At 45.6% G+C, this 20,331-nt stretch overlaps 1 protein-coding gene across 3 annotated transcripts in view; it reads left to right on the top strand.

Moving 5' to 3' along the window:
• LOC138670476 (putative GTP-binding protein 6) overlaps positions 1 to 20,331 on the top strand; it is a 67,242-nt gene that overhangs the window by 5,065 nt on the left and 41,846 nt on the right. For all 3 annotated transcript variants that reach the window (XM_069757864.1, XM_069757863.1, XM_069757865.1), the window contains 3 exons: positions 2,525 to 2,595; positions 4,757 to 4,887; positions 19,124 to 19,194. In XM_069757864.1, coding sequence (XP_069613965.1) covers positions 2,525 to 2,595; positions 4,757 to 4,887; positions 19,124 to 19,194 — 273 coding nt within the window. The remainder of the gene's footprint in view (positions 1 to 2,524; positions 2,596 to 4,756; positions 4,888 to 19,123; positions 19,195 to 20,331) is intronic.

The raw sequence follows: 20,331 nt of genomic DNA, 5'->3' as shown, positions 1-20,331 counted from the left end.
GGACCAAATTACCCTGGCAGGGAAGTATCCCCTTCCCCAGACGCCGCTGCAGGTGCTGCTCGGGCATCCAGCAATATCGTGACCTTCCGAAGGCCCACTTGGCTTACAGTGTTGCAGGCGAACTTATCCTCAGAGTCCCTTTCCGACTTGCCTGTCCAGGGTTCCCATCAGTTTGGCTCCAAGTTGATCCACATTATTAAGGTGATCACCGGAGGGTCGAGTTCTCTCCTTCCTCTGGCTAAACCTCGTTGTTCTCCTAGGGGCTTTGTTTCCTCAGTGTGTTTCGTCGGGGATCCTAGATTGCTGAACAAAAGGGTCCATCCTTGTCTTTTCAGCATGAAATCTCATCGTTCAGTAATTACTTCCTGGGAACACCATGAGTTTTTCCTTTGTCCAGGTCTTGATCTCTCAGGGCATCCGACATTTCTGCGTTTTGCGAGGGGCGCACCCTTTGTTTCTTTTTGTATCTTTCTCTTTAGGGCTCCCAACCACTCTGAGTCTCGCAGAGTGTGTGGCAGCAGTGTGCACATTCTGTGGATCACAGCTTCGGTGCTCGTCCCGTATCCCACCGGTGTTCTCCATGGCCCTGTACATCATTTTTTTTATTCTTTCCTTCGCCTGGCTCGGACTCTTCCTTCGTAGCGCTTTCATTATGCTACCTGGCCAGGGCAACGTGCGCCTGCCGCCCTTCCCCCTTATTCATAACACGGGCTCGGCGTATAGAGGCCCTCTAGCCTCCAGGTCAGCGAATGCTCGCTGAACCCGGTCGACATTGGTAGGTTTACTAGGTCAGATCAGAGCTTCCTCTTCTGGGTTAAGGTACACTCTACCTGGGCAGGGGCGCTTCCTGGCGGTAGATATAGGGATTCCGCCCTGCACCTCGACAGAGCGATTTGCAAAATCCTTCAGAGTCCATGTCTGTCTTCGGCGATGCCAGCTTAGCTAGAAAGACCTTCTCCGACCTGATTGGAGTTGACCACTGTTCCCGCCCCAGGGACTGCTTTGGGACGTCCCATGGCTTCCTGTGTCCCCCAATGAAGCAATAGAAAAAACAGGATTTTTGGTTGCTTGCCATAAAATCTGTTTCTCGGAGCCTTCATTGGGGGACACAGCACCCCCCCATGTTGAACAGCTCTGTTGTATTATACTGTTACAGTTTGAGTTTCTGTGTAATTTTTCTAATATTGCTTCTCCTACTGCTTTCTTACTAACTGAATATCCTACTTCCAGTCGGTGGGGTGTATACTGCAGAGGAGGAGCTAACTTTTATTTGCATAGTGTCAGCCTCCTAGTGGCAGCAGCATACACCATGGTTCCTGTGTCCCCCAATGAAGGCTCCGAGAAACAGATTTTACGGTAAGCAACCAAAAATCCTGTTTTCTCCAAGTTCTCTATTCTGAGAGTACGTAGAAATCAGTCTGCACTTGGATATCCTCCAAGTGTGGTCCCGTTATTTTCACCGACCCAATGACATGCTTTGCTGATTTTGATCTGACCATCAGGTGAAAATCCAACATGTTTCTGATACTTGCTATGGACCACTTGGTCCAAGGAAAAAATCAGACATGTGAATGGTGCTATACATGAAAACAACGGATAGCACTTGTACGTAAAAATCGTACGTGTGAGTGAGGCCTAAATCCCCTCTAGCAGCGCTGCGTAGGGTCGGACTAGTCTCGTTTCTGGCTATGGTTCCTGCCGGGATCTTTAGCGTATATTCTCTCTGAAATGCCTGAAAGTTTCAGATAAAGATAAAGCTTGGCTGTGTTTGTACAACCAGGCTCTGATTCACACTTCCCACAGTTTGAGCTGCATGAATCCTCTGACAGGTCTACTTTAAAATTCCGAGGCTTTTATGGATCACCGTATTAATGGCCCATCTTTGGTATAAGCCACCTATATCAGACTGCTGGAGGCCGGAATCTCAGCAATCCTACTATTCAGCTGTTAGAGGCCCGGGGATGCCACAGGTAGAAAGGTTCACAGTGCTGTGGTCCAGTGGCCAAGGATTACCAACTTCGCTGCTGCACCAAGGTTCTGCAATTTTCTTTGTTCAACTTTTAAGCATATTGCTTTGTGCCAGAGCGTTCGGTAGTGAACGCTACATGTGCATGCTCAGTGTAAGGACAAATGAACAGACTGACTGCTGGCTATATGGGGCTGCCGGCTCTAGCACTGCTGTCCCTGGGTATGATATAGTGGGCCATGAACGGCCCACTGCCCGGAGGTTCCCCACTCCTGATAGAACGCCACGTTTTGTTTTTTTAAGCAGTGCTAACATTTTAGTCAAATTGCACTCCAGGCGAGCTGAATAGAAACCATATACCTAGCCAAGGTTTCCCAATCACTTCTATTCTACTCCAAGGGCGCTAAAAGTGCAAGCGGAATAGTGCGACTGAAAGCCAGAAGTTGTCATCAGAGGCCAAAAAGGGGGTTTCCATATCAGTCTCGTGGTATATCTACAGGATGATATCGCTAAATGTTCTCTATTATATATATATATATTACATTTACTGTCTTACAGAAACAATTAAAGGCCTCCCGCAGCTCACAGCAGTTTTCTTGAATGTTGAAAGACTTTCTTCATTGAGTGAGGTACTGCTGAATTGTATGATCGTGACTGTGTTGTAAAAGATGTCTTACTGAAACCAATAATCATGGCGGCATGTAGGTTCTCAACCTCATCCTCCTTGCCGCAGTGATGACTACATTCTCTGAGTATAGCAAAGGATTGTTCAAATAAGCATGCCCAGTCTGGACAAGCCCTTGTAACACTTCTGAGACCTCCCATAATCTGCTGTTTTCACCAGGGAAACTGTAGGAATTACCTAATTTCTATTTTCATCAAGATAAAGGACTCTTAGGCCGGGGTCACACTTGCGAGTGCAATGTGACAAACTTGCGCATCAATACCCGGCCCTGCCGCCGGCACTCGGGACCAGAGCGTGCGGCTGCATAGAAATACATGCAGCTGCACACCCAGGTCCCGAGTGCTGGTGGCAATGCCGTGTATTGATGCGAGAGACTTGCCCAAGTTTCTCGCATTGCACTCGCAAGTGTGACCCCAGCCTTACAAGGATTGTATCATCTCTCTCCATTGCTGCACCACTTCAAAACTCGCTGCTTGCTGGGGATGGAGGGGAAGGGACCGCTTCTGAAGATTGGTTGTTCAGACCTACAGCTTGGTCGTGGCGCTGGTCCAAGCTCATTGCTCTCCCATTCTGATAGCAGGGGCAGCTTAGTCTCTACAGCATGGACACTGAAGGTGGTCAGATCCGGTGATCTGGCCGGCTTCAGAGCAGCCTAGACCTTGAAAGCATGTGCTCCTGGTCTAGGAAGTGGTTTGGTCTAGGAAGTGGCCACTGCCGAGATGGCCCATAACCTAAGAAAAGAGCAGTACAGAATAGAATCAACAGTCTCTTCGATCTTTAGAACTGAGAGGATTTTTAATAAAGGGGAAATTGCAAAGTGGTTTGTTTTGTACAAGGACTTTGCAAGTTTTACTTATTCATAAGTTTAGACAACCCCTTCCATTCAATTGTATAGTGTGATGTATGTTGCTGTTTATTTTATGCTTAATTGAACTATTTCTTTTTTGCTTTGAGAGCTCATGTTCTGTGCATAGTCTCTCACCAGCTGTGCACAGGTCCTGTGACACTCCTTCATATGGAGTCATATAAACAGACTTTGCGCATATAGAGAGATTTTTTTTCCCCCAGCAAACAATACTTTTAGAGGTGAATGCACCTGTTCATAAGGAGCCTTATGGATTTAAATTTCTAGATACTTAAAGGGGTTTTCCTCACAAACAAAGTACATTTAAATCAATAGATCCTGGAATAATAGGTTCCATAATTGTATGTATTTAAAAAAAAAATGTTCCCGTACTGACATCTTATTTTAATAATTGTGATCTTAATCTTATAAATGTGTCCCTGCAGTGTACTGTACTATTTGCAGTGTCCAGTTCTCTGATCTTCTCTAAATTAAGACGGTGAGGTTGGAGCTCAGTAGCCAAAGGAGCTCCTAAGCCTCTGACTTGAATTATGCTGAGCTGGAGACCCTGCAGTGATAATTTGGTCATTGAAATGTGTTACCTCACAGAAAGAAGCAACTGCAAGCCCCTGCTATGTTGTCTATATACTCTTATTTTTCCTGCTCAGCCAGGAGCTGTGCTACGTGCTGACCATGAACTGGAGCAGCTCTACATGGTCGGATGCAGCCATTACACAGTCCACAGCAGGTGCTCATTTTATAAGATTTTCTCAGCACGGGAACATTTTTTTTTTAACACATCCAATTGTGGAACTTTTGATTCTTAGATCTATTAATTAATATGTACTTTATTGTTGGGACAACCAATTTAATGAATCCTATAGAAAATCACTAATTATGCCTTCATAAATTCAGAAATGCCCATCTAGGACATCCCAGTTATGGCATTTATGTGCTTGAGCCCTTACTTGCATGGATCATCTAATATTTTTGAAAAAAGCTCTAAGATCACGAAATATGTTAAATAATAAATGTCTAAATAATAGAATAAGGTTTTCATAGCTATTCAATTCCCTGCTGTAATGGTTCACACTGATCATGGATCAATAACATCAAGTCTTATCATTCACACTGTTTTTCAGCCATTAGGTTTTTTTGTAAGAATTTTGAACAAACCGTTTTGAAAGTTTTTAAATTCTTCTTATGTTAATGCCAGTCTTGATTCTGACAATGTTACTTTTCTTGCATTTTCTCTAAACAGAAAGAGTTGGAAGCCGGCTGGGGAGTGAAGGTATATGACAGATATAGTGTGGTCTTAAGTATTTTTCGTTACAATGCACGCACAAAAGAAGCCAAGTTACAGATTGCCCTAGCAGAGCTTCCACTGCTGAGGTATGGAGACACTATATGTATTCCCTTTTCTCTTTGTTTTATTGTTTCATATTTTGATGAGGTTATATAATTTCTTAGTGATATTTTACAATAAGATATTCACCAGTCAATATCCTATCCTTATGCTGTTAAATGGACTCTCCGCTGTAGCCAGTCATGAGGTTAAACCAGTAAAAAAAAAAAACAGCATACTCACTCCTTCACTCTGCTCCAAAGGTCTCTTCTGGGTTGGAAGCGGTGATGTCCCCCTCCAGCATTGACTTGATTGGTGTGGCCACTGATGATCGGTACTTCTAGGCTGATAGACCCTCAAAGCCACAGTGCTAAAGCAGGGATTGGAGTCTAGGGGTATGTATGCCATCTATTATTGTTTTAACCCCATGACTATTCATGGGGAGAGCCACCTACTGAGCACAGAACCCCTCTAATGAAAATCTGTCAGCCCCAAAATGCATTTTAAACTAGCTGTACAGTGAAACGGGGAACTTAGCCCCTATAAAAATCCATACCAGCACTTTGCATTTTATTGGTTGAGAATATTACTTTTAATGCCATTGAGAGAACTTTGGTGTTGTCTTGGTGTGATCAATGGCTGAGTGCAAAACTGCTCCAGTTCCTTCAGTTAGATGGTCTCCGCTGGTGAACAGCAATCTTCAAATCTGACCACAGATTCTCAGTTGGATTCAGGTCTTTGACTAGGCCATTCCACAACATTTACATGTTTCCCCTTAAAGTCAGAAGCGTAGCTAGGGTTTTGGTCCGGGGGGGGGTGGGGCGAAACTTCTGAGTGGGCCCCTAACCAGGTAACCTTCATTACAATTCGGTGACGCGCCCTAATAGTGGAGGAGAACCTCAGCAGATGACCGCGCTGCTACTGAAGATAGTCTCTATATAACGACCAACCTGGATATTACCGCCATATGGTCAGTGGTAGATACCAGCCCTACAGAACATATAAGAGATCACAGCAGATTTACAGATGATGACTTACCGCTGATGTTCTCTGATGGAATCGTTCATTTTTCCAGTCTTTTCCATCTGGCCCAGACCGACATGACTAATTCTCCAGCCAGGACTCGTCTGCAGAAAATACAACAAAGACACGTTTCACTTCTCATATTCCAGCGCCTTCACCGTCTATTCCCAACCTGCACAAACTCCTCATCTTGCTAATACCCCAATACTGAGCCGCTGCTGCCATATGTGTCCCTATTACTGCCCCTAATACCCCAATACTGAGCCACTGCTGCCGTATGTCCCTATTACTGTCCCTGATACCCCAATACTGAGCCGCTGCTGCCGTATGTGTCCCTATTACTGCACCTGTTACCCCAATACTGAGCCGCTGCTGCCGTATGTGTCCCTATTACTGCACCTGTTACCCCAATACTGAGCCGCTGCTGCCGTATGTGACCCTATTACTGCACCTGATACCCCAATACTGAGCCGCTGCTGCTGTATGTGTCCCTATTACTGCACCTGCTGTGTGGTTCTCTGTGCCCTCTAAATTCTAAAGCACCCCTCTATAAGGCTACGTTCACATTTGTGTTCTGCCGGGCTGCGTCGAGCGCAGCCGCGGCGACGCATGCGCCCCTATATTTAACATGGGGGCGCATGGACATGCGTTTGCATGCGTTTTGCGATGCATGCGGTTTTTTTGCCGCAAGCGTTAGGGCGCAGAGGACGCAGCAAGATGCATTTTTTTTGCGTCCAAAATTCGGCAAAAAAGGACGCATGCGTCGCAAAACTATGCGTTTTAGCGTGCGTTTTTGTGCGTTTTTGTTTGCGTTGTGCGTTGCGTCGCCGACGCAACATCGCACAACGCAAATGTGAACGTAGCCTAATATAGTAATGCCGGGTGCAAGTGCCCTAGAAAACAGTGCCCATATTTTGCCCCCTAGAAAGTAATATTGCCCTGTGTGCCCCTTTGATAGCCACAGTAACCTGAGTTCCCCTATAACAATAAGTGCCCACTTTACATTTAATAATGTCCCGAGTCTCCCCCCTGTACAGCTCCCCTATGCACAGTATGATGCTCTTATACACAGTATAATGCTCCCTCACTGTATAGTACCACCCACACAGTATACTGACTCCTTAGTAGCCCCCAAACTGTTTGATGGCTCCAACAATGTATAATGACCCCCACACTGTAATCTCCATACTGTATGATGGCCCCCTAGATAGCCTCCATATACAGTAGCATAATGCACCAAATAGTCCACAATATAGTATAATGCACTCCCCGTAGGCAGATTTTATAGCATAAGGCAGCCCCCATAGGCAGACACTGTAATAAGGCAGCACCCCCATTTAGGCAGATCCTGTAATAAGGCAGCACCCCATAGGCAGATCCTGTAATAAGGCAGCACCCCTATAGGCGGACTCTGAAATAAGGCAGCCCCCATAGGCAGACACTGTAATAAGGCAGCACCCCTAAAGGCAGACCCTGTAATAAGGCAGCCCCCATAGTCAGACCCTGAAATAAGGCAGCACCCCCATAGTCAGACCCTGTAATAAGGCAGCCCCCATAGTCAGACCCTGTAATAAGGCAGCACCCCCATAGGCAGACTCTGTAATAAGGCAGCCCCCATAGTCAGACCCTGTAGTAAGGCAGCACCCCCATAGTCAGACCTTGTAATAAGGCAGCCCCCATAGTCATACCCTGTAGTAAGGCAGCACCCCCATAGGCAGACCCTGTAATAAGGCAGCCCCCCATAGTCAGACCCTGTAATAAGGCAGCACCCCATAGGCAGACCATGTAATAAGGCAGCACCCCCAGAGGCAGACTCTGTAATAAAGCAGACTCTAATAAAGCAGCCTCCATAGTCAGACCCTGTAATAAGGCAGCACCCCTATAGGCAGACCCTACAATAAGGCAGCACCCCCATAGTCAGACCCTGTAATAAGGCAGCCCCTGTAATAAGGCAGCACCCCTCTAGGCAGACCCTGTAATAAGGCAGCACCCCTCTAGGCAGACCCTGTAATAAGGCAGCACCCCATAGTCAGACCCTGTAATAAGGCAGCACCCATAGTCAGACCCTGTAATAAGGCAGCACCCCTCTAGGCAGACCCTGTAATAAGGCAGCACCCCATAGTCAGACCCTGTAATAAGGCGGCACCCCCATAGTCAGACCCTGTAATAAGGCGGCACCCCCATAGTCAGACCCTGTAATAAGGCAGCACCCCCATAGTCAGACCCTGTAATAAGGCAGCACCCCCATAGTGAGACCCTGTAATAAGGCAGCCCTATAGACCATGTAATAAGGCGGCCCCCATAGTCAGGCCCTGTAATAAGGCAGCCCCCATAGTCAGACCCTGTAATAAGGCAGCCCTATAGACCCTGTAATAAGGCAGCCCCCATAGTCAGGCCCTGTAATAAGGCAGCCCCCATAGTCAGACCCTGTAATAAGGCGGCACCCCCATAGTCAGACCCTGTAATAAGGCAGCACCCCCATAGTCAGACCCTGTAATAAGGCAGCACCCCCATAGTGAGACCCTGTAATAAGGCAGCCCTATAGACCATGTAATAAGGCGGCCCCCATAGTCAGGCCCTGTAATAAGGCAGCCCCCATAGTCAGACCCTGTAATAAGGCAGCCCTATAGACCCTGTAATAAGGCAGCCCCCATAGTCAGGCCCTGTAATAAGGCAGCCCCCATAGTCAGACCCTGTAATAAGGCAGCACCCCCATAGGCAGACCCTGTAATAAGGCAGCCCCCATAGTCAGACCCTGTAATAAGGCAGCACCCCCATAGGCAGACCCTGTAATAAGGCAGCCCCCCATAGTCAGACCATGTAATAAGGCAGCACCCCATAGGCAGACCACGTAATAAGGCAGCACCCCCATAGTTAGACCCTGTAATAAGGCAGCACCCCCATAGTCAGACCTTGTAATAAGGCAGCACCCCCATAGTCAGACCCGGTAATAAGGCAGCACCCCATAGTCAGACCCTGTAATAAGGCAGCACCCCATAGTCAGACCCTGTAATAAGGCAGCACCCCATAGTCAGACCCTGTAATAAGGCAGCACCCCATAGTCAGACCCTGTAATAAGTTGGCACCCCCATAATCAGACCCTGTAATAAGGCAGCCCCCATAGTCAGACCCTGTTATAAGGCAGCACCCCCATAGTCAGACCATGTAATAAGGCAGCACCCCCATAGTCAGACCATGTAATAAGGCAGCAGTCAGACCATGTAATAAGGCAGCACCCCCAGAGGCAGACTCTGTAATAAAGCAGACTCTAATAAAGCAGCCCCCATAGTCAGACCCTGTAATAAGGCAGCACCCCTATAGGCAGACCCTACAATAAGGCAGCACCCCCATAGTCAGACCCTGTAATAAGGCAGCACCACTCTAGGTAGACCCTGTAATAAGGCAGCACCCATAGTCAGACCCTGTAATAAGGCAGCACCCCTCTAGGCAGACCCTGTAATAAGGCGACACCCCCATAATCAGACCCTGTAATAAGGCAGCACCCCATAGTCAGACCCTGTAATAAGGCAGCACCCATAGTCAGACCCTGTAATAAGGCAGCACCCCTCTAGGCAGACCCTGTAATAAGGCGGCACCCCCATAGTCAGACCCTGTAATAAGGCGGCACCCCCATAGTCAGACCCTGTAATAAGGCGGCACCCCCATAGTCAGACCCTGTAATAAGGCAGCACCCCCATAGTCAGACCCTGTAATAAGGCAGCACCCCCATAGTCAGACCCTGTAATACGGCAGCCCTATAGACCATGTAATAAGGCGGCCCCCATAGTCAGGCCCTGTAATAAGGCAGCCCCCATAGTCAGACCCTGTAATAAGGCAGCCCCCATAGTCAGGCCCTGTAATAAGGCAGCCCCCATAGTCAGACCCTGTAATAAGGCAGCACCCCCATAGGCAGACCCTGTAATAAGGCAGCCCCCCATAGTCAGACCCTGTAATAAGGCAGCACCCCATAGGCAGACCCTGTAATAAGGCAGCACCCCCATAGTTAGACCCTGTAATAAGGCAGCACCCCCATAGTCAGACCTTGTAATAAGGCAGCACCCCCATAGTCAGACCCGGTAATAAGGCAGCACCCCATAGTCAGACCCTGTAATAAGGCAGCACCCCATAGTCAGACCCTGTAATAAGGCAGCACCCCATAGTCAGACCCTGTAATAAGGCAGCCCCCATAGTCAGACCCTGTAATAAGGCAGCACCCCCATAATCAGACCCTGTAATAAGGCAGCCCCCATAGTCAGACCCTGTTATAAGGCAGCACCCCCATAGTCAGACCATGTAATAAGGCAGCACCCCCATAGTCAGACCATGTAATAAGGTAGCAGTCAGACCATGTAATAAGGCAGCACCCCCAGAGGCAGACTCTGTAATAAAGCAGACTCTAATAAAGCAGCCCCCATAGTCAGACCCTGTAATAAGGCAGCACCCCTATAGGCAGACCCTACAATAAGGCAGCACCCCCATAGTCAGACCCTGTAATAAGGCAGCACCACTCTAGGCAGACCCTGTAATAAGGCAGCACCCATAGTCAGACCCTGTAATAAGGCAGCACCCCTCTAGGCAGACCCTGTAATAAGGCAGCACCCCATAGTCAGACCCTGTAATAAGGCGACACCCCCATAATCAGACCCTGTAATAAGGCAGCACCCCCATAGTTAGACCCTGTAGTAAGGCAGCACCCCCATAGTCAGACCCTGTAGTAAGGCAGCACCCCCATAGTCAGACCCTGTAATAAGGCAGCCCCCATAGTCAGGCCCTGTAATAAGGCAGCACCCATAGTCAGACCCTGTAATAAGGCAGCACCCCTCTAGGCAGACCCTGTAATAAGGCAGCACCCCATAGTCAGACCCTGTAATAAGGCGGCACCCCCATAATCAGACCCTGTAATAAGGCAGCACCCCCATAGTTAGACCCTGTAATAAGGCAGCACCCCCATAGTCAGACCCTGTAATAAGGCAGCACCCCCATAGTCAGACCCTGTAATAAGGCAGCACCCCCATAGTCAGGCCCTGTAATAAGGCAGCCCCCATAGTCAGGCCCTGTGATAAGGCAGCCCCCATAGTCAGGCCCTGTAATAAGGCAGCCCTATAGACCCTGTAATAAGGCAGCCCCCATAGTCAGGCCCTGTAATAAGGCAGCCCCCATAGTCAGACCCTGTAATAAGGCAGCCCTATAGACCCTGTAATAAGGCAGCACCCCCATAGTCAGACCCTGTAATAAGGCAGCACCCCCATAGTTAGACCCTGTAATAAGGCAGCACCCCCATAGTCAGACCCTGTAATAAGGCAGCACCCCCATAGTCAGACCCGGTAATAAGGCAGCACCCCATAGTCAGACCCGGTAAGGCAGCACCCCATAGTCAGACCCTGTAATAAGGCAGCACCCCATAGTCAGACCCTGTAATAAGGCAGCCCCCATAGTCAGGCCCTGTAATAAGGCAGCCCTATAGACCCTGTAATAAGGCAGCCCCCATAGTCAGGCCCTGTAATAAGGCAGCCCCCATAGTCAGACCCTGTAATAAGGCATCACCCCATAGTGAGACCCTGTAATAAGTTGGCACCCCCATAATCAGACCCTGTAATAAGGCAGCCCCCATAGTCAGACCATGTAATAAGGCAGCACCCCCATAGTCAGACCATGTAATAAGGCAGCACCCCCAGAGGCAGACTCTGTAATAAAGCAGACTCTAATAAAGCAGCCCCCATAGTCAGACCCTGTAATAAGGCAGCACCACTATAGTCAGACCCTGTAATAAGGCAGCCCCTATAGTCAGACCCTGTAATAAGGCAGCACCACTCTAGGCAGACCCTGTAATAAGGCAGCACCCCCATAGTCAGACCCTGTAATAAGGCAGCACCCCCATAGTCAGACCCTGTAATAAGGCAGCACCCCTCTAGGCAGACCCTGTAATAAGGCAGCACCCCCATAGTCAGACCCTGTAATAAGGCAGCACCCCCATAGTCAGACCCTGTAATAAGGCAGCACCCCCATAGTCAGACCCTGTAATAAGGCAGCCCCCATAGTCAGACCCTGTAATAAGGCAGCCCCCATAGTCAGGCCCTGTAATAAGGCAGCCCCCATAGTCAGGCCCTGTAATAAGGCAGCCCCCATAGTCAGACCCTGTAATAAGGCAGCCCCCATAGTCAGACCCTGTAATAAGGCGGCAGGTCCCCATAGTCAGACCCTGTAATAAGGCGGCAGATCCCCATAGGCAGACCCTCTAATAAGGCAGCAGCACCCATAAAAAATAAATACTCACCTCTCTTCCTGGTTCCTGCGCTGCTCCCGCTGATCTCCTGACAGCAGGCGCCGGTCAGTGACGTCATCGCGCCCGCTGTCAGTGTCGGCGACGTCAGACGCCGACACTGACGGGGATGATGGGAGAAGGAGCATAGCGCTCCTTCTCCCATCATTGCGATCAGCTGTATCTGCTAAATGCTGGTACAGCTCATCTTCCGATGACAGGGGTCCCACTGCTGGCACCGGGCCCCCCCACCTGCTCAGGGGCCCCATAGCAGCCGGGCGCCAGAGCAGGGGGATTGATTCTCCCTGCTCTGCTGCAGAATGTTACTGTATCGGCGCTCTGTGTGTGCCGATATAGTTACAATAGCATAGCTCCGGGTGGGCCCCCTCAGAGCACCGGGCCTGGGTCGCCCGCACCCTCTGCCCCACCGGTAGCTACGCTACTGCTTAAAGTACTCGAATGTGGTTTTAGCAGTATGATTTGGGTCATCACGTTGTTGAAAGGTGAATCTCCGTCCCAGTCTCAAATCACTGACATTTTTGATCAAACCTTGTTTGTCTATCCTGTATTTTGCATCATCCATGTTCTCAGACCATTTTCCCAGTCCCTGCTGACGAAAAACATTCCCACAGCATGATGCTGCCACCATGTTACACTGTGGGGATGGTGTTCTTGCAGTGATAAGCTGTGTTGGTTTGGCGCCAGACATAGCGTTTATTTTGGTGGTCAAAAAGTTCAAATTTGTTCTCATCTGACCACAGCACCTTCCTCCATCGGTTTGGTTTCCCACTTGTCTTTTGACAAACTCACACACAAAATTTGTAAGGCTCCTTTTATGTACAGACTTTTTTCTGCCCACGTTTCCATAATGGGCACCTCTATGGAGTGTATGGCTTATTTTGGTCGTATGGAAAGATATTCCAGTCTCTGCTTGGGAACTCGGGAGCTTTTTCAGTGTTACCTTTTTGGACTTTGTGCTGCCTCTCTGATTAATGCCCTTCTTGCAAGGGCTGAGAGTTTTGGTGGGCATACCTCTCTTGGCAGATTTGTTGTAGTACCATGTTCTTTCTATTTGATGATAATGGATTTGATGGTGCTCTGGGGGTTTGTCAGAGATTGAGATTTGATTTTTTTTTTTTTTAAATAACCTAACCCTGACTTGTACTTTTCAACAACTTTGTCCCTGATTTCATGGGGGCGTTTGGTTAGTGGTGCTTCTTGATTTGTGGTGTTGCAGCCTCTGTGGCCTTTCAGAAAAGATGTGTATATACTGACAGACAATATGACACTTAGATTACACACAGGTGAACTTCCTTTTACTAAGCTTGTGACTTATGAAGGTAATTGCTTGCACCACAAATTTTTAGAGCTTCATAGCAAGTGGGATGAATACATATGCACATGCCAATTTTTAGTTATTTGATCCCATACATTTCACTTATGCCTATATTTTTCTCACTTCACTAACTTACACTATTCTTTTGCTGATGCTTTGCACACAATTCTGATTTACAAAAACATTTAAACACAGGTTGTGATGTAACACAATTTGGTAAAAAGCCAAGGGGGTGAATACTTCCACAAGGCACTATATGTCCCTTATCCTGGATCCCTTATTACCAGAAGGGGGCCCAGGGTATATGTCCCTTATGCTCTGTCCCATGTTGCAATGTGGACCATGTTCTGCCACTGGAGCACATGATGTCACTGCCATGCGCCCTCAGTTACGTGCACACCAACATCAGCTGCTGGCCTCTGATTGGCCGCCAGTGTGTATTGGTGCGCACGGACTCAACGAGTCTGTGCGCCGCAGTATACTTCAGCTGGATGTGTGTCATGACTCAGTTGTCAAGTGACCCGGGACCATGGGCTTTTACACTGTCCCTAACACTAGGGGACACCCTAGCTCACCCTATTCCCTGGGTTACTTCTGAAGGTGAAGATGCTGGGGCCACCAACCTTGCCTTATCTCCTGTATCTGCCTTCCGTCTGTTCCCTTCCCCCACTTAGGGAAGAGGGCAGCAGTACACCAACCCGACATACAAGGAAACACAAACAAGGGCAACTGAAAATACCAGGAATACAAATATTCACTCACATATAACAGAGGAATGCACCGAGGAGTGGAGGATGGGGAAAAACAAGGTAAGAGGAGGGAAGGAAATTATCATGCTTACAACCCAAGCAACTGTCACAGATAAATCCATCAAACTTTCTCATATAACCACCATTAAAATTATCCCTTTTTGCTGATGATATCCTCCAGCACTTATGAAACCCCATACCTTGCTCCCCAACCTCTATTCATTGCTTTTAAAATTCAGCCAATTATCAGAGTATAAAACAAATACAACTAAAACTGAAGTCCTTCCACTTAACATAAATGACTCCCATGTGGATCATCTCCAGATTAACTTTAAATACCACTGGCGCACCACCTCTCAAATATCTAAGAATCAATCGCACAACCTCGTACTCCACTTTATATGAGAACAATTTCCCTCCACTATATAAAGAAATGCTATCCTTATTGACAATATGGAATTTACTCCCTCTCTCACTATTTGGATGCATCTTGGCATTAAAAATGACCTCTCCCAAAAGTTTTATATCTTTTTGAGACTTTACCCATATCGGTCTCATTCTAGGATTTATGTGCTTTTCAGGCAGTCATTTTAAATTTCATATGGGCAGGAAGACGTCATAGAATTCCAAAGTCGGTTATGTTGTTTATTATTATTGGGCCTCGTACCTCCGCACGATTTCATTGTGATCATCTACACTTGCCTATACGAAATAAATGGAGACTGAAAAGTTATGGTTATACCCAGCTCGCCCCAATTCCCTGATCTGGAATGAGGCTTACAGTCTTCCTTCAATAGACCTATTACTCCCAATGATGCACAATAGAAATATATGGAGGGTCGCCTCAAAAAAAAAAAAAAAAAAAAATAAAATCTGGCATCACCGATCTCCGCTCTTACTTCCTTTTTCATCCGAATTTCCCTGAAAGTCTGAGCGACTTAATGACCGGGGTATGGACTCAGACTGGTTTGTTTAACTTCGCTGACATAGTCAACTATAAAACGCAAAGCTTACTTTCCTATGATGAGCTGAAAAAAAAAAAGTTCTCTCCATTCTTTCATTATTCCAATACATTAAGATTAGGCATTACTCCATGGTCTGCAGACCTCCATTCCTACTTCCTTAGAGAGACTATGCAAGAATACTTCAACAACAAGAGGTTTAGTATGTAGTATTTACAATATTGTACAGACACAGATTCCTTAGACACTACTATATGCTCAAATGGGAGGAATACCTGGGTAAAACACGGACCATGGTAGAGTGGAGAAATAATTGGGCCAGAGTAGCCAAGACTGCATCTTGTATTTCATACAATGAAAACCAGTACAAAATCCTTTCTCTGGTAACACATGCCTAAATTTTTACATAAAATGAACCCTTCTATTCCTCCCATTTGCTGGCGGTGCGCTGGTGTAGAGGTTCTATTTTTCTTATTTTTTGGGACTGCCCTATAAACTGTTTTGGGTGAAAGTCCAACTCCTCACTAAGCAAGTTTTCAAAGTAGATGTCTCTAGATCCTCAGCTCTTTCTATTTAAATATTTTCTGAGTCCATATCCAAGAGATCCATTAGATTGCAATCCAGCAGCATGCTGTTGGATTGCCCACCACTGGAAGCAAACCTCTCCACCTCCTCAACTAGATCTATATTCTAGCATGAAGGATATCAGGAATTTTGAGTACCGGGCAGCCCTTAACCCCTTTCTGACATATGATGTACTATCCCGTCGAGGTGGGGTGGGCCCGTATGACCACCGACGGGACAGTACGTCATACGCGATCGGCCGCGCTCACCGGGGGAGCGCGGCCAATCGCGGCCGCGTGTCAGCTGCCTATCGCAGCTGACATTCGGCACTATGTGCCAGGAACGGTCACGGACCACCCCCGGCACACCGCGATCAAACATGATGTGTCGGCGGTATAGGGAAGCATCGCGCAGAGAGGGGGCTCCCTGCGGGCTTCCCTGAGACCCCCGCAGGGGGTTACAGCACTGCAGTTCTGTATATAGTTCCCATGCCTTTCACTATCATTACGCCCCTGTTGAAGAAGCTTGTGCGAAATGGCGCTCGTCGGGCTCGGGATCACGGCACCGGCACCTCCAAGCAGGCACAGCCCTCCCTTCTCATTTACATCTATATTGCAGGTAATATTTATCACCTTTGTTCGGCTAAGCCTTTTCAATAAACTATGCAGACCTTCTTAGGCATTAGTTAGTGTTCGCACACACCAGGTGTATTAACAACTCCGTTTATATTCCCTGGTTTCCTGTGTCTTTTTTTTGCTCTGCACTGTTATGTAGGTATTGTTTCCTCTGGCAGCCATTATATTATTCCTCCTGCTATAGGTATATATATGAGGTCCAAAAAAAGAAAGGAATGTCCAGCTTCACCGATTCTGTAAAAAAAGAGTTTTCTTTATTCACATACTTTAAACTTGGAGGATACAGACTTCAGCACAACCATATGGGTAAGAATCTCAACGCGTTTCTGGAGACTAGGCTCCCTTGTCATGATTAAGGGAGCCTAGTCTCCAGAAACGCGTTGAGATTCTTACCCATATGGTTGTGCTGAAGTCTGTATCCTCCAAGTTTAAAGTATGTGAATAAAGAAAACTCTTTTTTACGGAATCGGTGAAGCTGGACATTCCTTTCTTTTTTTGGATCTTATACGCCTGACACAGCGGGTCCGTGCTCCCGAGATTTGGTTCTTGCATCACGGGTGAGCTGGTTTATGTTCCTTTCTACAAAATATATATGAGGTCGCATCACTAATATCCTCCTTGTTCTGCTATTTTGTTCCAAGTGGCAGCTCATTTTCCAGGATATGTGCACTTTTTCACTAATATAAGCCTTATATCTACAATTATATTTTGTGTTGTGGCTGTGCCGCTAATATGTTTGCTATAGCCCATATCGCTACATAGCTTTATATTTTGGGCTTCCTGCTCTTATTACATTCTTGGAGTCTGCCAATTGTTTGGTGCTATTGATCCCGTGTGTAGTCTGGTGTTTTTTCCAACCCCACCCCCCTCCTGTTCTTTTTCATCACTTATTTTTATTGTTTTGTATACAGATTTATATATTCATGTAATAAAATTTACTTTTTTATTGAAAATAATTTCCTTCTCCTTCACTTCTTTCCTGACATGGGATTTCATGCCAGGATATGTATTTATTCCTGTCAAAGTGACTGCAACTAATATTTTGGACTGTGGGTTTACTAAGTTCCTTAGGGGGTCTACTTTCCAAAATGGTGTCACTTGTGGGGGGTTTCAATGTTTAGGCACATCAGGGGCACTCCAAACGCAACATGGCGTCCCATCTCGATTCCAGTCAATTTTGCATTGAAAAGTCTAATGGCGCTCCTTCCCTTCCGAGCTCTGTCATGCGCCCAAACAGTGGTTTACCCCCACATATGGGGTATCGGCGTACTCAGGACAAATTGTACAACAACTTTTGGGGTCCATTTTCTCCTGTTACCCTTGGTAAAATAAAACAAATTGGAGCTGAAGTAAATTTTTTATGAAAAAAGTTAAATGTTCATTTTTATTTAAACATTCCAAAAATTCCTGTGAAGCACCAGAAGGGTTAATAAACTTCTTGAATGTGGTTTTGAGCACCTTGAGGGGTGTAGTTTTTAGAATGGTGTCACACTTGGTTATTTTCTATCATATAGACCCCTCAAAATGACTTTAAATGAGATGTGGTCCCTAAAAAAAAAATGGTGTTGTAAAAATGAGAAATTGCTAGTCAACTTTTAACCCTTATAACTCCCTAACAAAAAAAATTTTGGTTCCAAAATTGTGGTGATGTAAAGTAGACATGTGGGAAATGTTACTTATTAAGTATTTTGTGTGACATATTTCTGTGATTTAATTGCATAAAAATTCAAAGTTGGAAAACTGCGAAATTTTTGCCAAATTTCCGTTTTTTTCACAAATAAACGCAGGTAATATCAAAGAAATTTTACCACTATCATGAAGTACAATATGTCACGAGAAAACAATGTCAGAATCACTGGGATCCGTTGAAGCGTTCCAGAGTTATAACATAAAGGGACAGTGGTCAGAATTGTAAAAATTGGCCCGGTCATTAACGTGCAAACCACCCTTGGGGGTAAAGGGGTTAATGGCTATAATGTAGAGAGATTTAACCTTATTTAGTTTCCTCGGGATTTATTTTGGGCCATGTTCAATATATGACCTCTATGGGATGGATAACAATGGGTCAGACGTTCTATATCATTCTCCCCTCTATTTTTCTTTTGTCCGAGTTTTTGTTTGTTCATTCATGAGCTTTTACACTTTATATTATTTATATACTTGAAAATGTTTAACTGAAAAGTTGAAGTATTATTGTAGAACAATATTGGTTGACCCACCTATAAATAATAGAGAAATTTTTAAATTTGTTAGTTTTCTTGTAAGAATTGAAAAAAATGTTTTTAATAAAGTACAATTTAAAAAAAAAAAAGAAAAAAGACATGCAGGCTAAATTTAGGAATTCAGGCAGCAATCACTCAAGGCAAGCGTGCACTGTCAATCAGAAGTGAAGGAAATGCTAATTGAGGTGGGCATAACTGTGTACTGAGCCCTCGGCCATGCCACGGACCCACTGCAGCACATATATTAGACACTGCACAGTTAAAATGTAAAGGACTGGTAAGTCCCCATATCAACTTGCAACTTGTTTAATATGTATTCTGAAGGTGACACTCTTATTAGCCATGTTTAGCCTTATCTTAGCTGTTATATTTAAAAGTAAACATTCTATTTCCTTTTTGTATTTTTTGATGGACAATAAGTTTGATATTAGTACTTACCACTTACAAAAACTGTTTTGAATCTAAATTAATTTATTACGCCCTTCTTTTTTATTTCTTGAAAAAGTTTATTAATTGTGAAATATCTCCCACAGGACTAGACTTAAGAATGAAACGGCTCACTTAGACCAGCAGGGTGGTGGATCTCGATATATCATGGGATCAGGTATGCACACCCTAAATCATGTAAATTATTCTGCTGAAGGATGTAGTGGTGTTTTTTTTCTAACTTTGCATTCTGAAAGCTAGAACTTTTATTTTTTCTCTAACATAGCCAAAAGTAGCCACCATTTTGGAGAGCATGGCCCTGATTCATCATATGCTTTTTTTTTTCCCAAGTCACTTTTCTTTTTTACCTGCCTGGTGGTATTCATTGTTGGTGTTTAGCGGCAAATTCTTAAAAAATGGCGCATGCGGTATTTTGTTTTTTTTTCCTTTGTGTTTCAGTTGCATGTTTTGAATGCAAAAATCTCACCAAAATAACTGGCATACATTAAAAAAATCATTTTGGGGGGACTGGAGTACATTTGCAACTGAATCATCTGAAAACTCAAAGCTCAGCCCATAGTGGTGAGCATAAAATAAAACCAATAAAAAAAAGTATAGTATAGTAAAGGTGTAAAAACTCAATTAAAAAAACAGGCGCAAATGTTATAGTTAATCTGGCCCGTAATGCATTATATAACTTGAAACAATGTGAATAAATAACTTTATTCTTTTGAGTCAGTCTAATTAGTGATACCAAGTTTTTGATCAGTCAATTCATGACCAGACCAGTCTCCCTCATAACCCCCTTTTCATCCTGACCAATTACATTTTCATATTAACTTACATGCTCTTTTAACAGCTCCATAATGTTTTTCTTGTTGCAATGTTAAAATGTTTTTCTCTTTCGCTTCATAGGGGGAACACAGTAAACCATGGGTGTATGCTGCTGCCACTAGGAGGCTGAAACTATACACAAAAAAATGTAGCTCCTCCTCCGCCCCCACTGACTGGCACTGGGATAATCAGTTCAGCTTCGTGTCAGTAGGAGGTGGACAACGGGTCTTTTTATTGGACCCATATCTACCTCAGTGTTCGTTGTTTCTTTCCAGAGGGATCTTCTTTTTTACCTCTGGAGGGATACAGTATGAACAGTCACAACTGTATTCCCACGTAGAAACTAGGAGTACGGCATGTACTGCCACCCCGCATCCTAATATGTCTAGTCGTCAGGACCCCAGCCCCTAACACAGAAGAGTGTTTTAGGTGACCCATTTTTGGTCCTGGCCCCCCGTCTCCTACCCACTCGGCCACTAGA

This window comes from Ranitomeya imitator, chromosome 3, assembly GCF_032444005.1.
Source record: "Ranitomeya imitator isolate aRanImi1 chromosome 3, aRanImi1.pri, whole genome shotgun sequence".
In the NCBI taxonomy this organism is placed as follows: Eukaryota; Metazoa; Chordata; class Amphibia; order Anura; family Dendrobatidae; genus Ranitomeya; species Ranitomeya imitator.
Note: the sequence above shows the minus strand (reverse complement) of the source record. Positions and strands in the feature narration are given on the sequence as shown.